The sequence below is a fragment of the Numenius arquata genome, chromosome Z (assembly GCF_964106895.1).
Source record: "Numenius arquata chromosome Z, bNumArq3.hap1.1, whole genome shotgun sequence".
NCBI classification, from domain to species: domain Eukaryota; kingdom Metazoa; phylum Chordata; class Aves; order Charadriiformes; family Scolopacidae; genus Numenius; species Numenius arquata.
The window spans coordinates 27,168,616-27,190,418 of record NC_133616.1 but is presented as its reverse complement, the minus strand read 5'-3'; the positions used below and the strand labels follow the sequence as shown (position 1 = coordinate 27,190,418).

Here is a 21,803-nt window from a genome sequence, read left to right as displayed (position 1 = left end):
ATACACTGAATTAATGAAAAAGATTTAAAGAAATCTGGCATGAGGTATTCTGGTGGTAATTTCTGCCTTTATCATTTTATTTGAAGCATGGCCTGACAGTGATTCATCTTGCAGCTTGGACTGGAAATCTGGATATAATGCGAAAATTGGTTAAAGCAGGTGCTGATCAAAAGGCTAAGAATGAGGTTTGTTGATGACAAATTTTTAGCAACTCTAAACATATTTATGTTGGAAAAAAGTCAAACTTTTTATTACAGAGTTGCTTATGTTTTTTCAGGAAGGAATGAATGTACTGCACTTTGCAGCTCAGAACAACAGCGTTAAAATAGTTGATTATTTTCTACAAGACCTTCATCTGAATGACTTGAACAAGCCTGATGGGGTACAGTAGGTTTCTTTATGTTTATTTCTTTAATGTCATGAAGCATCTGTTGTGGACAAAACAATCTTGACTTGTGGAACTTCAATGAATTTTTTAATTTATTGCCAGTTATATAAACTTTTAATTACTGATTGTGTATTGAGAAACAAGTAAAACAAACAGCCAGACAAGCACTTAGGGAAAACACATTTCTTCCCTCTTTGCCTGTCTCAGCTGAACACTTGCTCTCCCCTGCTCCCCTTGCTTTTGCTACACGTGATGCTCAATCTTGGGGAGGTGATGGGAGGCAGAGGAGGTTGAGGTAAGTCCGCAGTGGTTTCCTTTTCCCACTCTTTGTTTCTTACTCTTTTTCTCTGGTCCAGCAAGGGTTCTTCCATGGGCTACAGTCACCTTGCAGGTAAACCTTCTCCTGTGTCTCCTGCCTTGTGTCCTTTCCTGTTTCTTCCTCTATCTCCCCTCATGCATCCTCCCCACAGTAGTGAACACTCTTTCCAAAATACTTTTTCACAGAGGTACCATGTGCTTCTCTGATGTGTTGAGTGGTGACACGTGGCAGTCTCTGACCTCCTGCCACACACCCCAACCTGCAGCCCCCTGCCCTTACCAAAAGCTGCCAGTTATGACCAACACAGGCATATGCTGGGATCTTGCTTTGAAGGCGTACTTAGATAAATAGGATACTTCATCTTTACATGGGGAATATATGTTCTTGTAGGATCTGCCACCAAAAGAACAAAGCTCCCCTCTTCTTTTTTTCAAGTCTTGAATTGTATTGACTCAACGGTGCAAAATTCTGAATTCTTTCTACATGTGACAAGGCTGACAGAGCAGAGTTAATTTAACAAAACAAACCTTTGTGTTTGAGGCCTTGGAAAGAGAAAGATGAAGAAGAAGCTTCTTTATGTTGAGGTCATTTCATAATTATCTATTAATTGTTTGCATTTTTCTTCTCAGACTTTTAATACAGGCCCCTATCAACTAGTGAGGCTGTCTAACCTATTATGGCCTCACTATGGTATGGTTTTATGTCAAGATAACTTTCTGCAGTTGAATTGTAAACAAGTGAAAAGTTTTTGTTACCTTGATCACCACCACCAAAATCCTCCCACAATATACAGCGCTAAATTCAGGCCTCCTAGATGAAACTTCTGAGAGATGGTTGTTCTGGTTTGCGCTTGCAGAATTCAGATTAAACATGTTACCCCATGGAAATAAATCTTGCAAATTCTTTACTGCCTGTTTCTGAGCATCCTCAGATTTTTAATGACACAGTTCTTTGATAATTTTTTTCATACTGCAAAGAATTAAGAAGTACATGTTTTGAGCACATTTTCTACCTTGCTACAGTTTCTGAACAGTTTTCAAATATTTTCTTCAGGTTGTGTATTATGTATAATCTGTTTTTTTACTCTAGCTAAACATTGCATCTTTTTTAATGCTTACTCTTCTTGTATATATCTACTTCTTTATTAATCTACTTAATTATATGACATAAATTTTTATGCAGAATAGACACGCACATATGCATACCATATATCTAGTAACCGGAAGCAAATTATTTTTACTTTTAATAACACTGTGTTTCTCTCCATAATTGTTTTCTAGAAAGGTAAAAAGCCATTTCTTCTGGCATCTGAAAAAGGCCATGTTGACATGATAAACAATTTGATTACTCTGAAGCTGTTTACATCTGAAAAAGATAAGGTAAAGGTTTCTTATCCACAGAAGTACAACTAAAAATGTACTTATGAAAGATTACTTTGTCTCAGTATAGTTATTACACAACCAAGTAATGTGGAGAAGCTGTGCAAGTGTCACAGTCTTGGCAGTGATATATATTGGACCAACAAATACATAAGGATGATGATGTTTCAGTAATTAGGGGAAGACAGCAGGACTTCTGGTCTTATTGCCAGGAAACTTTTCTATACGCATCTATAATCAATGTAAAGCAAGACTAGTGTATGCTGTCTGTTGGGAGAAGTGGGAAAGTCTGGTGATTAAAGTGTCAGCCTCCATACTGGGAGGTCATATTTCCCAGCTTTTCACTCTGCTTGGTTGTGTCACTGTGTCACTGCTACATCCCGCATGACTAATTTTTCAGAGGTGTTTAAATACTTCAGGATGCAAATAAACACCTATTTTCAGAAACACCTATTTTTCAGAAGTACCTTAACACTTCAATTTGATTGAGTTTCTGTTTGACACTGCATATTCAGGTATCTAAATAACTTTCAAAGTCTGCCTTTAAATTTCCTTACTCAACTATTTGTGGAATGAGCCAGTTGGTATTTTGCTGCATCTGAGGCATTGCAAGGATAAATACATTAAAAATTGTGAAACGGTCAGATTTGTAGAACCATGCAAGCAAGCACCCAGGAAGTGCTCTTTTTTTTTTTTTTTTTTTTTTTTTGTATTCTGGTAACAGTTTAAAAGCTGCAGTACAGCCCAGAGCTCTGTTGTGCTACACAGTTTATTAGCAGAGGTTGAAAGACAATGTTGTCCCAGACACCTAGCAGGCTGAAGGTGTAAACAGCAATGATGGGAGGCAAATGTTATGATCCTACAGAGTAGGGAGGTGAGAAGCCAGGACAGAAACTCATCTCCTTGGCCACTGAGGGTAATCATACTGTATCCATCATTTCTAATAAGGATTTTAATTCCTCCTCCTCCCACAGTGCTGTGAATGAAAAGCTGTTCTGGACTCTCATTTCTCTGAGGGTTAGGATTCTTCTACTAATTTCCAGCTTCAGTTTAGTTTTAGCCAGTTTTATACTTTTACTTGTGCCAGCATTTTCTTTCAGCTCAAAACCTGCTGCTCTTCCTGAACTTGGTCTTTGTTTTTATTTGCTTGCTGGTGTGGGGTTTGGTTTTGGTTTGTTGGTTTTTTTGGTGATTTTTTTTTTTTTTTCCATAGAATCATAGAATTGTCTAGGTTGGAAGGGGCCTTCAAGATCATTTAGTCCAACCATCAACCTAACTCTGATAAAAACCATCACTAAACCATATCACTAGACACTATGTCTACTCGTCTTTTAAATTCCTCCAGGGATGGTGCCTCAACCACTTCCCTGGGCAGCCCATTCCAATGCTTAATAACCCTTTCAGTGTAAAAATTTTTCCTAATATCCAATCTGAACCTCCCCTGTCACAACTTGAGGCCATTGTCTCTTGTCCTGTCACTTGTGACTTGGGAGAAGAGACCAACCCCTGCCTCTCCACAACCTCCTTTCAGGTAGTTGTAGAGAGCAATAAGGTCTCCCCTCTGCCTCCTTTTCTCTAGGTTGAACAATCCCATCTCCCTCAGCCTTTCCTCATAAGACTTATTCTCCAGACCCCTCACCAGCTTTGTTGTCCTTCTCTGGACCCACTCCAGCACCTCAATGTCTTTTTTGTGGTAAGGGGCCCAAAACTGGACACAGTACTCAAGGCGGAGCTTCACCAGCATCAAGTACAGGGGGACGATCACCTCCCAAGTCCTACTCACCACACTGTTCCTGATACAGGCCAGGATGCTGTTGGCTTTCTTGGCCACCTGGGCACACTGCTGGCTCATGTTCAGCCGACAGTCGACCAACACCCTCAGGTCCTTCTTCTTATTTAACTAGTGAGAAATTGTGCTGACGGTGAAGGAGATTGAGGATTGTGATCTTGACATCAAAGCCATTACAAGTTTCTGTATACTTACTTAGGCTTCGGCCATTAATGTTTAAATCGGTGATCTTGGGGGCTTGGTGTAGGCCCCATTCTTGTAGGAACTGGTATCCAAAGTTTGTTTCTGATTCATTCTTTAGGAGTTAGAATTTTAATTCTTTTTACTGGTCATACACTGCAGTTTTCAGAATATGAGACAAACAATTAGACCAGCAAGGTCATGTCTGCGTAGATTTGAAAAGGCCCATTTTGGATTAGTCTGAACATTGGAACATGCTGTGTGGATCTGCATCCTCCTCCTTGCATGTAAAAGAGAAGTGTATGTAAGAGACCAAAGGCTTTGTGTTGGTTTTACTTGATGTTTTGACTTTATTCTGGGTTTTAAAGTATCTTATTTGACATTTTAATTTCAAGGATGGAAACACAGCATTGCATCTAGCAGCCAAAAATGGTCACAGTGAAGCTGTAGAAATTCTGCTGGAACAGTGGGAGGAAATAGATGACCTCAATGAGGTAAGGACACAGAAATTATTGAAAGATATAAAGTTAGAGATTTGAAAAATCAACTCAAAAATAACATTTTAAAGGAATAAATGTTGCATTGAGTAGACTCCTTTAGTTCTGCTGCTTTTCTAGTACCTTTGCATTCTGTTTCATTGTCCCTCCTCCAATAAAGTCAGGTCCATTAACTCCTTCGATGTCTCTTCCTCTGTTCTCTGCTCCTCACACAATGGCCTTCCCTCCCCCTCGCATGCCCTTGCATGGTAGGAGGAAACAGAAGAGCCTCCACCTTGCTTCCTGTCCTCCAACATTTCTGGCTACGTGATCCCATTTCTTTTACCATCTCTGGTGCTTTTCAGGCCACTCACTGAGCCAGTTCAACATGTGTGGCCAGCACATACCGTGTCACACACCTCAGCAAAGACATCTCAGCTTTGCACCTTTTTCATCTGAGCTCATTTGACTGCACAGAATTGGCTCAGGTGCTGCCTACCCACTTTTTCTTTCCCGGGTTAGTGTTGGTGAGCTCAGCCAGAATATTCATTAATTGCATATTAGCTGTAAAGATTGTATCCCTGATTTGATGCACTTGTGAACTTAATTTTAAGGCTTAAAGTCGGGGTGGAGGAGGGTGTTCAAGCTCAGCGTTCCTGCTTTGCAAAGGGTCCTTGTGTCTTCTACTTCTGTGGGGCAGCTGGAATGAACTAGGCAAGTGAATTCACTTTGTTGTGGGCTGGCATGCCCACTGTGGGAATCTGCCAAGTGTCTGATGGTCTGCTCTACTGGCCCAGTGGGCGAAATGAGTAAGGGACACCCACTCACACGCAAGGTCCTCCTCTTCCTTAATCAGCAACAGATTTATGGGTGGAGGGGTTCTCTCTTATCCAACTTGTCTGTTATTTCCAGCCATGCAATCTTTGAGGCACATGAACCCCTTTGAAATGTGAAGCCCTTGTGTTTCCAAGCCTTGTCTAACAATGCTGCTTCTGCACGCAAAGCTTGTGCTGCTTGTGGCCCTGCCTTGCCATGGCTAATGGTGTGACCTTCCTGTCTATCTGGAGATGTTCTGGTCTGTGGATAAACAGGTCTTTCTTTCCCCAGCATGAGCAAAGCACTAAAATGTTTTAAGTTTACCAGAGTAATGGTGGCAGGAGTTTAAGCAAGATAAAATCAGAATTTATTGATGTTTCTGTGAATGTTGAAGCACTAGTGTAACTTCCAGTAAACCTCTGTGTCTTTTAGGAGTTGAGAAGCAGGGATTAGATCATTGTGCAGCTGATGTAACTTATTTTAGAGATTTGCTGTGGAAAGTTGGAGACTTTAATGAAATAAATATGCAACAGATTTATTTCTGCTAGAAATGTTCCTTATAACTAGGACTAGAGTTGGGAATTTGTCACAAATCCATGGTATTGGACTGAACAGAAATTGGTACTTATGATATGTGCTAGCATGCTAGCAGTGTTGCCTGGTGTTGAACAGCAGCAACTATTACCTACTGTCTTGGTTTCTGTGCTTGTTGCTAGCAATCTTCTTTGAAAAGAGCGTGATTAATATTTATGAAATAGTTATCTGTATCGTAAACTTTTACTGTACATCTGTCCACATAAATGTCTTCTGTTACTTAAGTGTTGGTGAGTTGCCATTCCATTTAAACGTTAATTTAGGAGCATTCAGGTTGTGTTCTCTTGTGACCACCTCCCCCTTTCTGTTGAACTGGGTGGGTGTGATCAAGCTAACCTGTTTTGTGTCACAGCCTTATAGTCACATGGCTTAAATTGGAACAGACACTTTCTCTCTGTTGCTCTAGAACGGAGAAACTCCATTTTACTTGTCTGTTGAGGGAGGTCACGAAAAATGCGCTGAACTCTTACTGGAAGCAGGGAGTGACATCAATGTTTTAACTCAAGTATGTACACAGTATTCCCTCCAGCATACAGACACTGGGACATCTTGGGCTGTGGGAAGGACCTTATCTTCTCTTTTCTGTGTGTACTAACAGTATATTTGCTCTGCTTATTTTTATGAAATAGTAAAATAGTAAATTAATTAATAAAATACAATTGGGAACGCAGAGAGTGCTGACAGAATAAAACAGATGTGGAAGATATATAGCATAGACTTATTTGACAGAGTACTGTGGCAGAGCTTTTTTATTTACTGTATGTCCAATAGTAAAACAAATGACTAGGAAATGTAACCAACTAGGGTAATTGAAAATCCTCCTTTTTGGCAGCGTATATGACTGAACTGATGACAAACCTCTCCTCCACATCTGGTTCCTGGACTCCAGTCCAGCTCACATCTGTTGAATGGCCTTGGCTTGCCTGCTGCGAGAAGTTTATGATTCCAGCAGACTGAGAGTTTGTTTGTTTTAGGAGAATTAAGTGAAAATTTTCTATTGATTTATTTTTAAAAGTTTGTTAATGTGGCTGTGCTTGCTTGTTAGAAACAAATTGAACTAACAGCCTAGGAGACATTTTGGCATTGGCATTTTCCATGGCACAGTGTAGCTGCCAATGCTGATTTATCTCTATCTTAGGAGAGACTGAAAAAGACTGTAGAATATTGGTGGGTTTAGCATTTTTGTTGTGATATAGTAAAAATGGGAAGTTCCTTCAGTATTTACAAAACCACATCATGCTCACTGCTGATCCACTTCATTTTATATCTTTTTATCAAAGGGAGTTTTTTTGGGGGAGGGGATAATAACACAAATGTAAATGAAGGTTTACTCTGTATTGATAGCTCTCTTTAGTACTGTTTTTCCAGTAACAAAACCATAAGTTTTTGCTGTCTATACCATTTATTTCAGAACAATAGCAGTGCTTTGCAGATTGCAGTTCAGAATGGACATCTCTCCTTGGTTAATTTTCTTATTGATAGGAATGTTGGCCTGGTTCCTAAACCCGAGGTGAGTGTATATCAGTATGATTGTTCTGCTGTTGTTCAGCCTGTTCTGTCTTTTGTGGCCATCCTTGGGGATTCAGACAGCTGAATGAGATTGACTAGTTCCTTAAATTTTTTACTATACATATTACGTGGTTTATGGATGTTATCAATATGTATGGACCAACAAAGACAAGGTCCTCACAAAGGACTCACACAAACCCAGTTAGTGCCTGGGCAGACTGGTGCAGCACAGTGTGGGGGTGGCCAGGCTAAGCCAAGGAACAGGCATTAGGAGGAGGTGAGCAAAGTACCCTGCTTGAACTAAGAAGCAGTGAGGCAGGCCTGCCTGTGTGCCATGGGCAAAGAGTAAAGAATTGTAAATGATTTTGAATAAAGGTAAATAAAAGGTAAATAAACACTTGAGCGCTTTCACCCTCTGCACTCAAAGCATATACCTTCAAAATCTGCACGCCACCATTCTTCGGGGTTTAAAAAAAAGGAGTTATTCCTAATATTCAAATCTTGTCTCAGTTTAGATATTACAGTTTTTGTTACCCGTGAGATTTGCTGTGAATAGGAAATTATTTTCCACTTTTACAGTACAGGATGAAAACAGAATCTGGGCTTCGTGACTTATCTGCCATGATCACTGGCCTGTTGTGTAACACTACAAGGAAGAGCAATTTATAATGTGCTTGAAATGATTTGTGTTAAAGATCAGGCAGTTACTGTGCTGCTTGTTCTCCTTGGCTTTCTGTAGCAGAAGTAACTCATAAAACTGTAACTTACGTTTGGGAAACATTTCCAGTGCAGTGTTGCATAAGAGCTTGCTTTATTCTTCTGTAGCACTGAAGAAATGGCTGGGGTTTATAAAGACACTAATGAACTGGTGTCGGGCATCTGTGAATGGCAGCGGTATGGAATTATTCTTTAGCTGTACTTAGTAAGATAAAACTGATGAGTCACAGGTTCAACACACAAAGTGATCTTGCCAATCCAGTGGTTGGCTTGTGACTGGTGTTTGATCTGTGCCCCAGTTATTTTAATAAATAATTACTCAAATCAAAAGCCTTTATTTCTTTCTAGCTGTAATTTGCTTTTTTATAAATATGACAGCAAGTCAGTTAAGTATGAAGAATATTTCTAGCAGCCATATGTGACAAGAGTTTATTGCTGGAAAGTAGATTCTGACAGAATTAGTCTGTCTCCAGCCTATTCAGCTCAGGGCAAACCCGATTTTCTGAGGGAACAGAAACACTACCCTAAGCTCTTTATTGTCGGCCAAGGGTAGCAACACATCCCAGGGACGAACATGTAAGAGGAGTGCCTTGCCATGTTTCGAAGTGGTGACACGCCGATACGCATCCCATGCACTCAACATTTCCATGTTTCTCAGCTGTATTTGTTTACCTGCTGCTGGTGGTGCTGCAGGAGCAGGAGCAGGCTGCCATGTCTGGCATAACCCTGCACCTCAAGGTGTGTTTTCTGGAGTCTTGAGCCTCTGTTAGAGCATATTGTCTTTGCAGATTTTACCATGAACCTCTTTTTTTTGAATGAACTTCTAATAATGTACCCAAATATAATAGTTTATTATTTTCCCTCCACAGCAGAAGAATTCCCCTCTCCATTTAGCAGTTGTCAATAATCATCTAATGGTAGTAAGAAGCCTCTTGGATGCCAATCATGATATAAACTCCTTAAATCACGTAAGAAAAACTGGGAATTAACATAACTTCACTGGTAAAGAGGAGATTGTGTGGATTTTACTTGAAATATTTTTCCATATGAGCTCAGGGTACAAAAAAATAGGAAGGAAAAGGCAGTTCCCTCCTTATCTTTTTTTGTGTGTGTGCATATGTATTAGTCACTGGTACACGCTGTGCTGGTATTCTTTGCGCAAGATAAGGACAGCAAAATACTCAGAAAATATTTGGGTTAATTTATTGTTCGAGTGTTACGATTCATGCAAAATAAATGACGGAAATGTCTCAATGGTATACTGATCTCAGAGGGAAACCCAGTGCAGAGTGTCACTTGGCTGGGATGGAGTTAAATTTTTTCATAGGAACCCATAGGGTGCTGTGTTTCAGACTTGTGACCACAACAGTGCTGGTAAGGCACCAGTGTTTAAGCTGTTGCTGAACAGTGCTGGCACAGCATCAAGACCGCCTCTGTTTCACCCTCTGCACCCCCAGGGAATAGACTGGGGGTGCGCAGGGAGCTGGGAGGCAACACAGCCAAGCAGACCAACACAGCTCCACACCAGACAACATCGCACTGAGGGATGAGGTCACAGGCCTCTGTGGCGCAACGGGTTGGTACACACTCCTGTTAACGGAAAGGCTGGAGGGCAGGGGATACCAGCATCTGCTTTCCCTACTGTTACCAGGATTGATTGGCCTCTGACCGCTAATCCCCTCAGGTACTGGATACCCTCCTCTGTGGAAGGCCATGTGATGTGTGATGTGTGCCAAGATATTTACTTTGATGTTGGCTTGTTTGATCCCTTTTTTGCTGTACAAAACCTCCTGTACTTGTCAATGATCATTTTCATCTTCTGTTATGCTGTGTATCACGTTTTGCTTTGCCTGGGAGAACCATGATAAAAGCACTGGCCTTGAGCCTAATCTGCTATTTTTGGGTCTTATGCTCTGGGTACTCGGAGAACCACCTCATGGAAGAAATCAGCAATTACACCTTCCTCCGTTTCTCCTTGGAGACATGCGTTGTGGAAAGAGGAACGAATGGCACCTACCCCTTCTTTTTCGCCAGGATAGGTCCCTCCCACCTTCTTGTAACAGCTGCTCAGTTCCTTGAAGACCCTAGTGTAATCAGACTATGCATACTAGTGTGTGTAGCAAGACTCATTTTTATTATTGTTCATACAGTTAAACAACTAACTGGGAATGCCACACAGGAATGTGCCTGGAGGTGGTCGATCCTGAGGTGGCTGGGTGTGTGGGAGGAGTTGGGCAGGTGCCTGGGGCTGTTATTGCCTCCAATAGATTGGCATTTCACGCCTGAGCAGACAGATTGTTCCAGGTGATTTGTACACCATTTGAAAGAGGAGAGCATTGCCTGACCCGATGAAACAGTGATTTCTAATGCTGTGTTGGGGCCTGGCCCATGCCTGCTGAGCTGCCACCCGGTGCCCTCAAAAGAGAAAGAGGGAGGGTCTGCTGACCAAGGAGCACACAAAGGGATGCTCAGAAGGTCTCCTGTGCTGAAGCCACCCATACGGATACTGAAAAGGTCACTCAATCTGAGGGCACACACCAGAGACCCAGCCCTCAAGTGTAATAGTTGCTCCTGCACTGAAGAAGAAATGGTGGAAGTGGATGTCAACTTGCTTAGTAAGAGAAGCAGCATCTCCTGTTGAGGGGTGGAAGGGGTTGCTGCAGTGCTGGGAAGGTGGGGAAGCCCAGCAGCTGGGATCCATCTCTAGGGACTATGGGATTGATGAAGGGATTGGAAGAGAGGCAGCCACTCTCAAGCCTCTGGAGGTGGCTCTTACTGAGCGTGAAGGCAAAGTATCTCCTCAAAGATACTGTAAACCAGTGAGGCAAGTAGACTACCACAGAAATAGGTATCTGGTATCTGAGGGAGTTAATGGTGGTGAAGGTGGTCGGCAGTGACCTGGCCAACAACCAGGCCTCCAGAGATCTGGATGACATCCAGTGCTCATGCTCAGTGTGGCAGGATTTTGTACATTGCTCGTGGATGTTGTACACTAGCACCCTGGCCATAATGGACCAGGCTGGCATTGAGGCACCAACTCTGTACAGACCAGCCTGACAGCTGCAGCGCTTCAAAGAGAATCTCTCTTCTCCTTCCCTATCGACCCTACATCTCAGCTGTCCCACCAGGTCTGTTGAGTCCCATGTCAGGCACTGTGGCTCTTTCTTGGGGCAATGCACCCTGGTCTCCTGCGTGACAGGTGGGGCTGTTGCCCATGATAGGAACAAGGACTAGTCTTTGAGAAACCTGTAGTTTGCTCCTTCCCATTGATAATTTTATTGCTAATGATTAATTTATGCACATTTTTGTGGGAGACAGAGCCTGTCATTTGTGGCTGGAGTCAAGTATGATGACAAGCTCTTCTGTTGCATAAAATAGAGAATTCTGTGAACTTCTTAAACCCATCTTTTAGGAATGTTTCACGCTTTGTCTCTAGCATGCCTGAAGCTACATACAAAAGCTACATACACAGATGTCTTAACTACTGAGAAAAGAAAGTAGGGTGTGTTGTTGGGGGAAATTTATGAGGTCATGTGATCATGCTGTGTATTCCCAAAAGAGCTGATGAGAAACTCTAATGCGGAACCCCGAGGCTGGTGTTTCTTGCTGTGTAAGGTCTTGGTGTTTGACTCTGCAACCTTTAAGTTCAGATCTAAAGGCCAAAAAAGTTCTCTAACCAGACCTACAAAATGTAGACCTGCAACATCAGAGAAGCACAAGCCCAAAACATTCAATTTAAAAGGATGCTGTGTCACTGAAACATGCTAAGAGACATGTCTAGATATGCAGGGCTTCAACATATCTTATTTGCTGCTGCATTACCCTCATAGGCATCTGGAATTTCTCATTCTAATATTCTGTAGAAGGATAAATACATAAATAGGTTTTATTTGGGTACTTGCAGCTGTGTAGAGACTACACAACCCTAATTTCAGACCCAAAGATTAGATTTGAAGCTGAATTCTCCTTTATCTGCATTTCTTGTTAATGGTTTGTTTTTGTTTAATGCTTTTCTTTTCCCCCTCCTTTTTTGTTTGTGTGTGTGGTTTAAGGTTCATTGAACCCATTATGGAGCAGGTAGACTTCCGCTGAATATCATCATCTTGTGGCAGGGCTGGCTAACAAACTTTCTGGACTGTGGCACAATGTACAGCTGAAAATTATGGATGTCCAGTTGTGTTTGCATGAGTTTCAGCAGGGAAAAAAATACTCGAGAGGATAGTATGGGTGGAGGTTGGCAGTCACATGAAGCACTCTGTCCAAAACGTCTTGTTTGAAGAGGGAAAAGAGAGAGAGCTCATTAGGTTACAGTACATTAGAGGGGCATGACAGCAACTTTCTCCTGAGCCAGCTGGAACTCCTGCCTGGTTTTCCTGTGGAGATCCCAGATGCTCTCTTGTTTGCCTGAAACAAAACTGGCAGGTAGATCATTCAAAAATTAAATGATTTCATTCTGTTCCGTGTTTTCTCACCAAGGCTGTCTCTTGTCGTGAATCTTCTTTACATTCAGGTTGTGAGTGCTCTGCTTCTAAGAGGCAGTTTGGCTTGTATTTATTTGGTGTCATTAATTCCAGAGGCAGGAAACCCCTCTACATCTGGCAGCTGATCTTGGCAACGTGGAGCTGGTGGAAATGCTGCTGAAGGCACACTGTGATCTCAAGACTGTGGATAAGGTAGATTGCTTTCCTCACATGTGCAAGGATTATGTGACTTTATATTTTGTTTAATAACCTTCTTCGCAGAGATGCAGGAAGCACTTGTTGCCAGTTGTCTTTTCTAGGAAAAGCTAGCTGTTAGTTGTTACATAGGAAGTCTCCTTTTAATATTGCTGTACCTGCAGCTTGCAGAGAATCTGAAATGGTTTTAGTGAAGAGCCATAAAACTTCCAAGATCTGCAGTTTGAAGGGTAAACTCTGTCACCAGAGACCTCTGATGGAAAAAAGGACTAGGCTTACAGAGTGGAAAACAGCCTGTGGCTGTTGTAACTGTGCACCTGCAGCCAGGAAAGGCACAGGTACTGCCAGCTTCACTAATTGCAGTGACGGTGAGTTTGCCCTTTAGCACTCTGGGCCATCTGGAATTGGTGGTGTCATGTCCCTGAGGAGCCGTCCCAGATCCGTTCAGGTGGGTGCTTAGATCCTGTTGCTGATGTTCAGCCTGGAAAGACTGAGGCAAGAATGGCAAAAGCTGGAAGTAGTACCAAAGCTGAGTCTCTGGGGAATCGCTTTTGAAAGAACAGAGTACCAAATGAAGTTTTTAAAAAATGTTGCTAAATTACTGCAAGATTGAGCTTTCCCTTTTTATACTGTTATAAATCAACCACTCTATTGATTTTCTGTATGATTGAATTGACAGATTTTATGTTTATCATGAGCAAAATCTAGCTCTTTAGGAATTTAAAAAGTAATTTTCATGCACAAAACTGTCCTGATGAGGAATAAAACTTTATGGACTAGGATCATCATCACTTTTTTCCCTAGCCTGATGTGAGGCTTGGGGCTCTGAGTGCGGATGATACAGTTGATGTGTTTTGGGAGGCTGAGGTAAGATGCTGCATTGCAGTTAAGCCTTCCCATTCAGAGTCATGCCTTACACTAGCTGGAGAGCTGCAGTTCTCACATAGGCAAACCCAGAATGAAATCCTGTCCACATTAGACAGTGCCTTAGCCATTGGCAGGCACAGAAAATTATTTGCTGCCTGTTTTGACCTTAAGCACCTGCAGGCCTTTGTCCTGGTATTACAGCAGTGTTGACAGAGTTCAGGGCACGTTATGAGAATATGGCTCTGAGCCAGCACAAGTTCTGTCACTTTTCTGCACTGGTTTTATTTCTTGGAGTAGGTTGTCCCTTACCTGTTTGGTGGATGACCCCTGAGCCCACGCCACCGCTGTGAACATTCACAAGCACAACCCTCTTTGAACTGAACCGGTGCTGAGATGCCAAAAATGTTCCGGTCCTTGCTGAACAGTAGGCAGGAAAAAGGGGAGCCTGCTTTAATTGCAGTGGTTTCCTGTCCTTCATGACCTGGCAGCAAGGGTTCTGAGCCTCCAGAGCGTGCTATGCATCTGCACAAGTTACAAGCTGTTACAGCTCAGGGAATGCTCTCTTGGGAGTCCTTCCTTCCTCCAATCTCCAGATATAGTTGTTGGTTGTGACTGATAGTGCAGAAAGTGCTCCCTGTGTGCAAGACTGCCATGTTACATGTGCATGCAGAATGCCAGCACAGAAGGCCAGAAAAACCCCCTTCTTCCACCCCCTCCACCTCCCTTCGAAATGCAGAGCACCTTTCCAGAGGTGGGACCCAAGGAGCTTTTGTAGTTTCTGGACTCTTCACATATGAAGTAAGTCTAGGCTATAAAGATTTTATGAAATGTAAATTTCTTGGCCTCCAATGTGATGCTTTTCTAAAAACAAGCTAATTAGAATGATCTTGAGCAGAGCAGAAGCTTGAACTCAAAAGGTATAAATCAGGGAACTTCATAATAGCTGGACAGCTGAAATGCCTTATAATTTAAGTACTGAACCTTCTAATTAAGGAGTTGGCTTCTTTCAGGTCTTTTCTAGAATGCCTAGGGCTTGATATGTGGAGAATACCCTGAATATTTTAATCTGAGGCAGCTCCACTCAGTGCAAATCTGCTGAAAACAGACAATTGCAGAGAGAACCCTGCAGAGCCACTGAGATGCCTCTACATCAAAGTGCTGATAGCAGAGATGAGTTCAGATCTACCGAACAGTCCTCTGCAGCTGGAATTAAAGCAATGGCTTTTAGTTCCTCTGACTCCTTGTACTACCCATGAAATACCTTCAGTTGTGCTCACTTCAGTTGTCATGAGAAAGTCATTCCCACACCCTCTTTTCATTCTGTGAGCCAGCTTCTCTTACATCCAAAACAAGATGCAGGTTTGCCCTTAAAGTTGGATGTTTCCAACTTTGCCAGACTATCCATCTGGAATGCCAGTTAAACCATAACATTGGACGGACTGTATTTGTGGTAGTTTTCAGACTGTGGATGCCTGGGCTTGCATGAACTTGGAAGCAGCGACTGGAGAGCGCGAGCTGATGTGAGGTAGGCAGCAGTCTGAGTGCAGGAGGTTTCTGAAAGCAGCTGTACCTCACCAGAAATTCTTTAGGGGGAGTTCAGTGCAGGAAAAAATTGACCACCTCTGGGCTGAGGGGATATAGCTCATGCAAAGCATAAAACTTTGATGGTAGCTGCCCTGAAGCCATAAAACTGCAGCAATACATTTTCTTGAAAAAAAAAGGATGGGGCTCTGTAAATCAAGCTCCTCCGTTTCTTCTCTGATATACCTATCATCGTATATATGATAATGTTCTGATTCACTATCTCTGCTTTCAGCACGGAAAAACTGCACTAGCTGTGGCATCGAGGAGCAATCACGCCCTTATTGTAGATATGATCATTAAAGCAGAAAGGTATTATGCCACGAAACAGGTAAGAGACATCTTTCATTTCACTGAGGACAACTACAAGGGAAAAGCCAATTCTGATCTTGAAGCACCTTTTGCCAGAGGTAGTTCCTTTTGGCAGGTTGCAAGACTGGCCTTGATAAACTGAGGTTAGGATTGGGAACAGGAAAGTCTCTATTCCTGACTAGCTGTAAAATTTTAGGCAGATCTGACTGTTTTCCTGCATCATGCTCGACACATAGAAATAAAGAGCAGGAGAGAGATTCTGACCCAAATTCAAACTGTGCCATCAGGGCTGGGATAGCCTGAATCCATGTTGAACCCTGTGTCCTTTGGTACAGCATGATTTGTGGTTGAAAAATGGAGGAGTGCAAGTGTCTGTCACTCCTTTGCTAATAAGGGCTCAGCTGCTTCAGATGGAGCTCCCTCTTCTGTTCTATGTGTGTTAATTATAAAACACAATCTGAAATGGGAAAGAACCAGGCAACAAGTGTGAAGGACACAGCTTAGATTAGATTGACCTCAGATTGGATTTCTACCCTTCTTTCCCTAGTTGTTATTTAAACACAGGCTGCTTAGTGATGGCCCTCCCTTAAAAGGGCTGCAAGCTAGATGTACTAAAGTGTAGGTGACGATTATTTTGGCCCGTGTTGACTATCTGATGTCACTTACGAATCTGTACACACTCTGTAGGCTGTTAAGTGTCTGAACAAGAAAAGCTAAGTTTAGTACCTCTTAAAATCAAAGGAGTTTTTGGGGCAGGGCTGCTGCTGAGGTCCATTCTGGAGACATGCCTTCAAGCTGAGACCAGCCCAAATGGGTCTTGAAAATTCAGGGCGTCTCATGTCACAGGGTCTTAACTGGGACCATTGACAAAGTTTATTTGTTCTGTCAATGACAGTTGTAGCAATGAGCCACAAAGAATCTGCTACACCTACATGCTTGATGAAAGGGGGGTATTTCGTAGGATGGTGAAGGTTCATTTTAGGGCATATTAATGCCCCATACATCAGTCTTATACTGGATTGCTCAGTTTTTCTTGTTTGGAGCTGTCGGTTTATGTGCCCCCCCTGAGAATTGATTAAATTTGCTGGGTTTTGACACAACACAGTTTAGAATCCCCAAGCTCTCTCAAATACACTGTTTGCCAGCTTGCCCTACCGAGGCAGTAAAAGACATCTCTTGTAGCACTCACTAGAAAATGTGCAAGGAGGAAGATGTATTTATGTAGAGCAAGTAATTCTGTGAGTACCAGAGCTAGCAAACCAGGGAAAAAGGACTGGTGAAAGGAACTCACTTGACTGTCAGCTCTTGCCCTTTCACTGCTGAGCTGCTGCACAAATCTGTAACTTCATTCTCCTCCTGCTAGGGAGGGTTTGTTTCACCAGGTTAGCCATGTGCCTCCCGGGGTGGTGCACGCTGACCCTGCCCTAGTGCAGACACAGGAATTTGCCATTTTTACCACCCCACTCGGGCCCCGTGTGTCCAAATCCGGCCCTGTGTGTCCAAATCCGTAACACTTAATGTTACAGGGCATTGTGCTGGTAAATCATAGACGTAGATTAATTATCATGAAAAGCACCTCTGCAAACTCCCTGCGTTGTGCGTATTTGATTTGCATCAGTTCAGCTGGAGTTGTCAGGTACTTCACTGTTTCCTTTGGCTTAATGGAGAATTAGAAGTAATCTGTTGCCGGAGAAGGCATGACAAGTCTGACAGCAGTGAGGCGGTAATGCTCCTAACCTCTTGGCATTGTTTACTGAATAGCCTGAAGAAAAGAAAAGATGTTTAAGCAGATGGTTTCCCCGCAAGAGCTCCACAGTATCCCATTACCTGAAGCTCAGAGCACAGCCTCTGGAAAGCAGTTTAGGTCTTACAGCTATGGCATATGGTATTGTTCAAATGGTGTTACCATATACAAAACTATAGTGTTTTGAACCATTATTCTAAGAACTTTTTGTTACATTGAGCTGACTCATCATCTATGACAAGGCATTAGTTACAAAAGGAAATGTCATGCTGCTGTGAGGAAGTGCACGTGATACTAACATGTGAGAGCATCTTGTTCTCTCCGTTTCCCCTTTTTCCTATTTACTGCTGCTACCCAACACTTCCCTATCACTGCCCAGGCTGTTTTTGACTGGATTTTAGGGCTGCTGTTACTGTCCTACTCTGCCATTGCCTAGACACACATTTAGCAGCAAAGAGAAGCTGTGCTGCTGCAAAGGGAAGAGAAAAAAGGTTTTTTTTGTTGTTGTTGGGTTGTTGTTTTTTTTAAACCTCAGAAGAGAAACACTGAACTGGGGAGAGCCTGAAGGTGTCCAGTAAAATGTCCTAAACCTTACCTTGCATGGGTCAGGAAGCATGAAATAAAGTCTGCACCAGAAAAATGGAATCAAACCAACATGACAATGCTTACCTACTGAACTAAAATGATTTTCCTTTTTTTTCTTGCAAGACTCTCTTAAGGTTAGGAAATTGTCCTGTTGTATTTTTCTGAACTTAATCCAGCATGAAGTATTTTATGCTTAGCACATTTAAAATGTGGCATGCTGCCATCTCCTTTTTTGCTTAGTATCTGCTTTGTGATCCTGTATCAACTTCCTGAAGTAATTTTTCACTTTGGAGACTGATTTGAAACAGGACTAGCACATAAACAGAATGAAATGTAAAGGTAGTTTGAGCTTACCTACACTAGGAACGAGGCGTTTCCCTGGGCTCTGCTCATCTAGGGCTGAAGTCACTGCTAGATGTGGTTTTTGCAGAGGTGCCCAAACAACAAGTAACCCCATCCCTCCTGTTTCAGATGAGCCATGCATACGGTAACAGCATCACTTTTAATCTGGAGGGTAAAGTGCTTGAGGTTTTGGTTTCAATGGGATTTTTCTTACTCAGGCAATAAAACCAGATCCCGGTTCAACACGCGCACACCTACTGGCCCTTAGACCCTTTGCTGGACGGGGCTCCACATGCTAAACCCAATGGCTCATGCTGCCATCGAGTCACCTGGTAGTCCCTGCTTCAGCCAAGCAGAGCTGACGGGGCAAAGGCGGGAGCAGCTTGAGCAAGCGCCATGCCGATGGTGCCCAGCCCCTCCTCAGGGGGAGGTCAGCACTTCCAGAAGCAAGAGGAAAGACCAACTGTGGTTGAAACCCAACCATGTTCCAAATGTGACATATAAAGTAAACACTTCCTGTTATGTGCTGTTGTGTATCAAGTGCCAGAAAAAAAAAGTGGTTTGTTTTGCATTTATCTTAATAAGACAAGCAATAGACACAGGAGGCTTTGTTTCTGTTCTGTTAGTAAGACTGTAACAATATCATCCACGCCAAGACATCTTCCAAAGAGATCTACTAGCCAAACACGTTCCTTTACCTGCACTGAGCATATCACCTGTCAGTAGCCGTACAGGACACAAAGTTCACTGCTTGCTAAGCAAAGGTTCCCGGCTTCGTTACAAAATTATCATCTGCTTTCTTTTTCAGGAATGTCTAGCTCATAGTGATGATGGGTCAGATTTTGGCTTGTCCTTCAAGCAAGATCATAGCACACAGACCAAGCAAATCCGTACCTCCCTTTGGTATCTAGCATACAAGCAGTTAAAACCCCAGGAATGGAAAAAACTGGCCCTGTTCTGGAAGTTCACGGATGAACAAATTAAAGCTATTGAAGAACAATGGACAGGTAACAATATCTGAATGGTTAGACATAATATATAAGCTATGAAAACCACGGGGCAGAGTTGCTTTTTCAACTATGAGACTATCACAGATACACACTGGCCCCACTGTTCTTACTCAAATTATGAAAAGGAGCAGTGAATGGATACAAGCCTCATCCCTGGCTCCTGGGAAGTGGTACTGTAGAAGTACAGGCCATTTCTGTTCTCCCTCTTGGCCTGAAGGAACCTTCACCTTCAGAAATCAAGAACAGAAGCAGTGAGCAGCATGGAAGGGTCTTGCAGGTCACACTGCAAGTGGGCACCTGGGAAACCTTGTGAGACAGAAAGACCTTGTCCGTGCTTTGTCTTGACAGCTGCCCTGAAAGAGCAGTTTCTGGTTTCAGGCATCTCAAGTGCTGGGAAAGCAACACTTCTACAGCATGCACTGTAGTTGTTTACTACTACTACCACTACAGGGTAAATTTCCACATGTTGAGGAAAATGAAAGAAAAAAATTTAATTTTAAGATGTATTAGCTTTTTCCCCCTCCCTTTACAGTAGCCTGAGGATAAAGCTAGAATTATTTTTTTATTTCAGTCTTCATTTTGCTTCTAGGTGAGAAAGGAAATAAGAGTAAATTAGTAAGTTTTAAAACCTCTTGGAACTCTGAAAGTGCAAAAGCACAAAATACACTGCTTTGTGTATTGCATAGGGAAAAAAAGTTATAAGGAACACGGAAACAGAATGCTGCTTATCTGGCTACATGGTGTATTGCTGGCTCATCAGAATCCTGTCAAGCATATATATGAAGATCTGGTGGAAGCAGGATTTCAGCCTTTAGCTGGTAAGTTGTTTTGTGGTGTACGGAGCATATTGCAGTGTCCTCTGCAAGTGTGCAGTGCGGTGCTGAGGTCCCTGCTGGTGCTGGGAAGGTGTGACTGTGGCAGAGCTGGAGGACACACTCTTCCTTTCTGGGACTTGGCCCTCGCTGTGGGGTGAGGTTGCTTGAGGAAGCGCATTTAAATGAGACTTAAGATTTCTAAAGGAAGATAAAAATGTGCAAACTTTGCTTCCCTTAGTCCTGCAAATATGATTAAAATGTGGTCGGCCATCCTTTGCTTACATTAGTCTTGTAAAAAGCAAAACATGTCAAGCAAGTGTTTTCTCCTCTTACCTTGCAGAGAAGATCAGAGCTACAAGTAGCCCTGATGTGGACTCCAGAAAATGCACGATTTCATGAATTCATCAAAAAACCCATGACACATATGATGGAATTACAGGACAGATGGAAAGTGACTTTCAAATACAAATAATAACTTTTTTGGAAACAAAAACCCATTTTGAAGTTTAGGACTTTATGAGCTAGAAGAACGTGCAGTCCTGAAATATTGGTTAGCTCTTTCTCATGTGCTTGCTACACAATCATTTTTAGAATTTAAGAGTGAATGGCTGGCTGGTAACTTATGACTATACTGCTAAGAAAACATCACCCCCCTACAATTTCTACACCTGGCTCAACATTAATACACTAATTCCGTACTGGAACTGCAAATTAAGCTATTTTGTGTTTGACACAAAACGTAAATGAGATGTTTTCTACCTGAAAGAAATTACATTTACAAAGTGAAAAATTATGTGTATAAATCGACACTTCCAGAAGTAGGTTGGCACCTGGCCTCATTTGGGATTTATATTTTTTTAAAGTCTTGGTAGGATTATAGCGTTCCTATCTGAACAGGGCTTTTCTCTTGTCTAATTAGTGCTAGGATTAGGACAAGTCTTTCTTCTTCAGTATTTGATTTATGCAATGGAAATACACAAAAATGTCACGTCTAAAACCATGTGTGTCTGGCAGCAGAATTTTCTATCATGGTATAACCTTGTATACATAGTCAAAAAAGAATATTTGACACTTAATACTTATCACATCTAGTAATCATTTACCTATTTCTTGTTCATGTCTTGAACTAGTATTTGGTAGTGTCTTGCTGAACGTGTTAAAAGGTTTTCTCATTATTGAATATATTTCATAACTGAATGACGTAAAATTTCTATCTTTGTAGCCTTCTCTATAACAAAATAGCAACACTTTTTATCGTGCAAAGGAAGAATTGAATTGCCTTGTCTGTCTGCATATAGCTAGTATTATTTTGTACTGAATCTTATTGTTTGTACTAAAAAGATGATGATCTCTGTCTAGTCTGAAGTCTTACACCTAACTGCCCTCTTGTGTGCGACCCGTTTTGACATGGCTGCAGTGTATCACAGGAATATGAAGAACAGACTGGTAAATCCTTAGTTTTTTAGAATTAGGGATCTCAGATCACAAATTATTAGATTCTGACACTTAAGCATCAAGTTCTGCAACATTAGCATGCAAAATGAGAATGTTTAACAATTTGATGGACTCAGTACATCACCTGGCCCAAGTCGCACCTTGGGTGTGAAGGATATCACCCTGTTATTCTTCATTTAAGCAAAGTGTTACAGGATATAATTAAAATGTGTATCAACTACACTTAATTGCACAAGCAACTAAAAGTAT

At 42.0% G+C, this 21,803-nt stretch overlaps 1 protein-coding gene across 1 annotated transcript in view; it reads left to right on the top strand.

Moving 5' to 3' along the window:
• ANKDD1B (ankyrin repeat and death domain containing 1B) overlaps positions 1-20,498 on the top strand; it is a 28,932-nt gene extending 8,434 nt beyond the window's left edge. Inside the window, exons 4-15 of the mRNA XM_074166573.1 lie at positions 87-185; positions 278-382; positions 1,988-2,086; positions 4,451-4,549; positions 6,348-6,446; positions 7,353-7,451; positions 9,037-9,135; positions 12,742-12,840; positions 15,527-15,622; positions 19,083-19,281; positions 19,971-20,102; positions 20,440-20,498. Coding sequence (XP_074022674.1) covers positions 87-185; positions 278-382; positions 1,988-2,086; positions 4,451-4,549; positions 6,348-6,446; positions 7,353-7,451; positions 9,037-9,135; positions 12,742-12,840; positions 15,527-15,622; positions 19,083-19,281; positions 19,971-20,102; positions 20,440-20,498 — 1,284 coding nt within the window. The remainder of the gene's footprint in view (positions 1-86; positions 186-277; positions 383-1,987; positions 2,087-4,450; positions 4,550-6,347; positions 6,447-7,352; positions 7,452-9,036; positions 9,136-12,741; positions 12,841-15,526; positions 15,623-19,082; positions 19,282-19,970; positions 20,103-20,439) is intronic.
• Positions 20,499-21,803: the final 1,305 nt, after the last annotated feature.